At 47.1% G+C, this 3774-nt stretch overlaps 1 protein-coding gene across 1 annotated transcript in view; it reads right to left on the reverse strand.

The window, feature by feature from the left end:
• Positions 1-427: 427 nt before the first annotated feature.
• The window catches only part of STK19 (serine/threonine kinase 19), a 7148-nt gene continuing 3801 nt past the window's right edge, over positions 428-3774 (reverse strand). Inside the window, exons 3-7 of the mRNA XM_015588934.2 lie at positions 2699-2908; positions 2253-2392; positions 1321-1418; positions 1066-1213; positions 428-865 (exon numbers count right to left, since the gene is read on the reverse strand). Coding sequence (XP_015444420.1) covers positions 820-865; positions 1066-1213; positions 1321-1418; positions 2253-2392; positions 2699-2908 — 642 coding nt within the window. The 3' untranslated portion in view covers positions 428-819. The remainder of the gene's footprint in view (positions 866-1065; positions 1214-1320; positions 1419-2252; positions 2393-2698; positions 2909-3774) is intronic.

The raw sequence follows: 3774 nt of genomic DNA on the forward strand, positions 1-3774 counted from the left end.
TCTGAAGAAAATAGCCCAGAGATAGATCCTCTTGCCCTGTTAACCCCTCTCATACCAGTGCCCTGGGCATCTCCCCTACTAGGAGTAGCTGGGTACATGTATGCATACATGCTCAGTAGTGAGTGTAGCACACAGTTGGAGCCACGTGGCTTCTTTGTCAAGGCCCTAACAAAACAAGATGCTAAGACACTAGTTTCTTACTATAACCCCCACAAAATCTGAACTACACCAGGCCTTTGCTTTTTGCAGGCCCTGACGGAAATTCCATGGTTTAGATCAGGCACATCCTCAACACCCCACAGGGAGAACTGACCTCAATGTCCCTTTTCCTCTCTGAACAATGAGGCAAAGTTCAGGCTCAAGTGTGGCTTCACCTCTAGCCCCAAACGAGGTATCGCGCATCACATTAAACAAAAGACACCCAGAAAACAGCACCGGCACAAGTACTTTATTTGGCAGTTTCAACCCAACATGTAGGGAAGAGAACCCTGCCCTCCCTCACCAGCCTCCCCAGAAACCCCACCTTTCCAAGACAATCAGAGCAGCACCTTGCTGTATGAAAGGCAGCAGCCATGGCCCTGGCACAGTTTCTGGCTCCACTTCCATGGAAGAGCAGAGAAGCGTTGCCCAAACCCGACCACTGGCTTGGAGCCCAGGTAAACAGTAGCAGTCACGCCTGACCCTTTGCACGGCCATGGACCCAACACAAATCCTGGTCCCAAGCTTTCCCAAGGTGACCCTGTCTCAGCCACCACTGGGCAACACTCCTGGGCCCCTCTAGCCCCACTCTGGGGAGATGTGTAATGATGAGTAGAATCCTCATGTCTCCGGCAGACGCAGGAGGGTTCCAGAAGTGGTGGAGACACTGTACAAGAGAAAGACACAGCTAGAGCCAGACACATAGGCCCAAGGTCTAGGGAGAACTCAGAACTTGGCCAGGGATGTTCCAGGGGGTTCCAGAGGAGAGAGGAGCTGGGCTTCCTTAGTGAATGAAGCAAGAGTGGGGAGGAAACCCAACCTTGGGTCATTGTTCTGTCAACTGCCAGAGACGGGGGCAAGACTCACCAGTCCACCAGCTGGGCCCCAATGAGGTCATGCACATGGTAGGCAAGGCCGAGTCGTACCGCGGCAGGTGCCCGCCGACCCAAGAGCTCTGAAAGGAGTAGTTCCCGGTACTTGGCCTTCCGAACCATGCTGAGGACAGCCTGGCGCCCTGGAGGAGACATGGCACAGGAGTGGGGAAAGGTAAGGCCTGCAGGCCAGAGGAGCCACCAAAAGGTGTTCTTGAGGGGCTGGGAGCTTGAGCTGCAGGCAGGATACCTTTAACAAAATACTTAATGAATCTCCCAGCTCCAGGCACAGCTAGCCACCAACTCCCAGCATCTCGGACAGTAAGGACTCCAGCATTCACCAGCTGCCTAAGCGGAGTGGGAAGGCAAGAGAGATGAGGCCTTGGCTCTGAGAATCTTCTCTCCTCACTGTCCACTAATGTTTGGATACTGTCTCCAGAAACACAGGCAACCATATAAAGGGGCTGGTAACAGACGTCCCACCCCCACCCTGGGGTGGTTCTGCTCACGATCCATGCCCTTGCTGGTCCCATATGCGTACCCGACTGACCCCACCCCCAATGCCTTCTTTTCTTGCTATTACTTGTTTGCTAAAACCACTCTCAGAAGCCCTCTCTTACCACATTCCCTGATACACACTTAGTCCCACCCCCTGGGGAGAAGTAAGGGTCTTTCTTCTGTGTTCCTGCCATTGCCTCCACAGACCTCATCATGGTTCCTCCCATATCTTAGTGAAAAGAATTTATAAAATGCTTTCACATAAACCACAGGTTACGACATAGGGAACCTGAGCCAAATACAGCCCCTGAATTGGTATTTTTATTTAGCCCTTGCCTGCTGGTTGTTTTCTTAATGTGAGTGCTTTAGAGGCATCATAGCTCCTACCATTCTCTATTCTCTTATCTTAGCATGATTCACATCAGACATTTATGATTCTTGCCAGGCCTCTACATGTAATTTGATTAGCCACCCAGATCTCCTGAATTTTTGTCCAGGGCTCTTTCTATGGCCCCAGGTAAGACAGGCCTCCTCTTTTGGGGGAGGAATACAAATTCACGTCATTTTACTAAAAAGAAGAGTCAGCCTTTTGGGCAGGTTCAGCAAAAGGAAAAGGATAAGGCTAGATAGGAGAGAGGCAGAGAGGTGCCAGATGATTGATTTGGTTGATCCCCCAAGTCTCACGTGATCTCTGTGTCCCTGAAGCCAAAGGTCTGTGTCATTTGGTCCTGCTGGAAGCTAAGGTCCCCACAGGCTGGAAGCACCGAAGCCAGAAACTTCTGCACTGCCCCAGCATATGATCGGCCATCGCAGGCCTTGAGGACCTGGAACCAGATGAGAGACATGTTCTGGCTCCTTCCTTGCCCTCCAGGGACTTCTCTCCCAGGATATTTCTCTGCACATGGGAGGCAGATTCCCTTCTGCTCAGGCCCTTCCACCTCTCATATTTTTCTTCCTTCTACTCCTCCTTCTCCTCTCCCTCATATTACTACTTACCAGAGCCCTGTGTCCTCTCTGTAAAAGGCGTGGGGGGTGGGGGTGGGAATTGTCTCTTTTCTTTTCATTTCCTTTCCCCAGTTTCCCTGCCTGCCCACCCCCACTCCTTATGACACACACACAATCGCACGCACTCTGTTCTTGTAGTCTTCGGTGAAGATAATTCCATGAGCATCCAAATCGAACCCTAGCTGGATGATTCTGATCTCCCCCTGCTCTTGAAGTGCCTTCTGTGTCCAAATAGATGGAAGTGAAAAGAAGGGTGTCAAGGTAAGATGCTCCACTCCCCTCTGGGCATTTCGGGGCAGGGAGATTTTTATATGCCCATATTGGAGATTTTTTCTCTAAATAAAGGAAAAACTGTAGAAGGAAAATCAGGTGGATCACCAAATAGTCTTTTCCAAATAGTTACCCCGGCTCCCACCCACCCACCTCATCTGTTGTCAGTTAACCAATCAATACACATTTTCTAAGACCAATCATATGCCAGACACTAGATAAAATACAAAACACAGGCTATGCCCTTAAGGAATTAACAGTCTGGATTTGGGATAGAGGAAGGTAAAGAGGAATATAGAATAAAATGTTTAAAACAAATACAAATCAACCAGGACCACTGTTTCTAGGAATACAACAAGAATCAACCTACCCACTAAAAATTAATTAAAATGCTAAGTAAAATATTATTTTAAAAGTTTTAAGCACTAAAGAGCTCACAACATAATAAGGAATTACCAGACTAATATAAACTCTAAGTGAACACAAGAATTCATAGAAGTAATTGGGACATGGAGAGCATTTGATGATCTCAACAAATATGTCCAGCACGGTCAAAAATAATTGGACACACAAGAAAAATTCAAAAGAAACTGACAATAAAAACAGACACAAAAAGACATGTTATCATGGAATTATCAAAAACCAACTGCTTTTTAAAAATGATGTTTATGATGCTGAAATAAATAAAAGCCAAGATAAAAAACTTCAGCAGAAAATTATAAAAACTGACATAACAGATCTGAAAAAGATCTAAGTAGAAATTCTAGAACTAAAAAACAAGGCAAGTGCAATTAAAAACTCAATGGAAACCAATGTTACCCCAACAAAAGAGAGAGGAAGGAAGGAAGGAAGGGAGGAAGGAAGGAAGGAAAGAAGGAAAAGAAATTTATGGGGTCTGGTTCAGGCAAGACAGTATCTCGATCAGTGTTGT

Source organism: Pteropus alecto, unplaced genomic scaffold (assembly GCF_000325575.1).
Source record: "Pteropus alecto unplaced genomic scaffold, ASM32557v1 scaffold400, whole genome shotgun sequence".
Taxonomy (NCBI): Eukaryota; Metazoa; Chordata; class Mammalia; order Chiroptera; family Pteropodidae; genus Pteropus; species Pteropus alecto.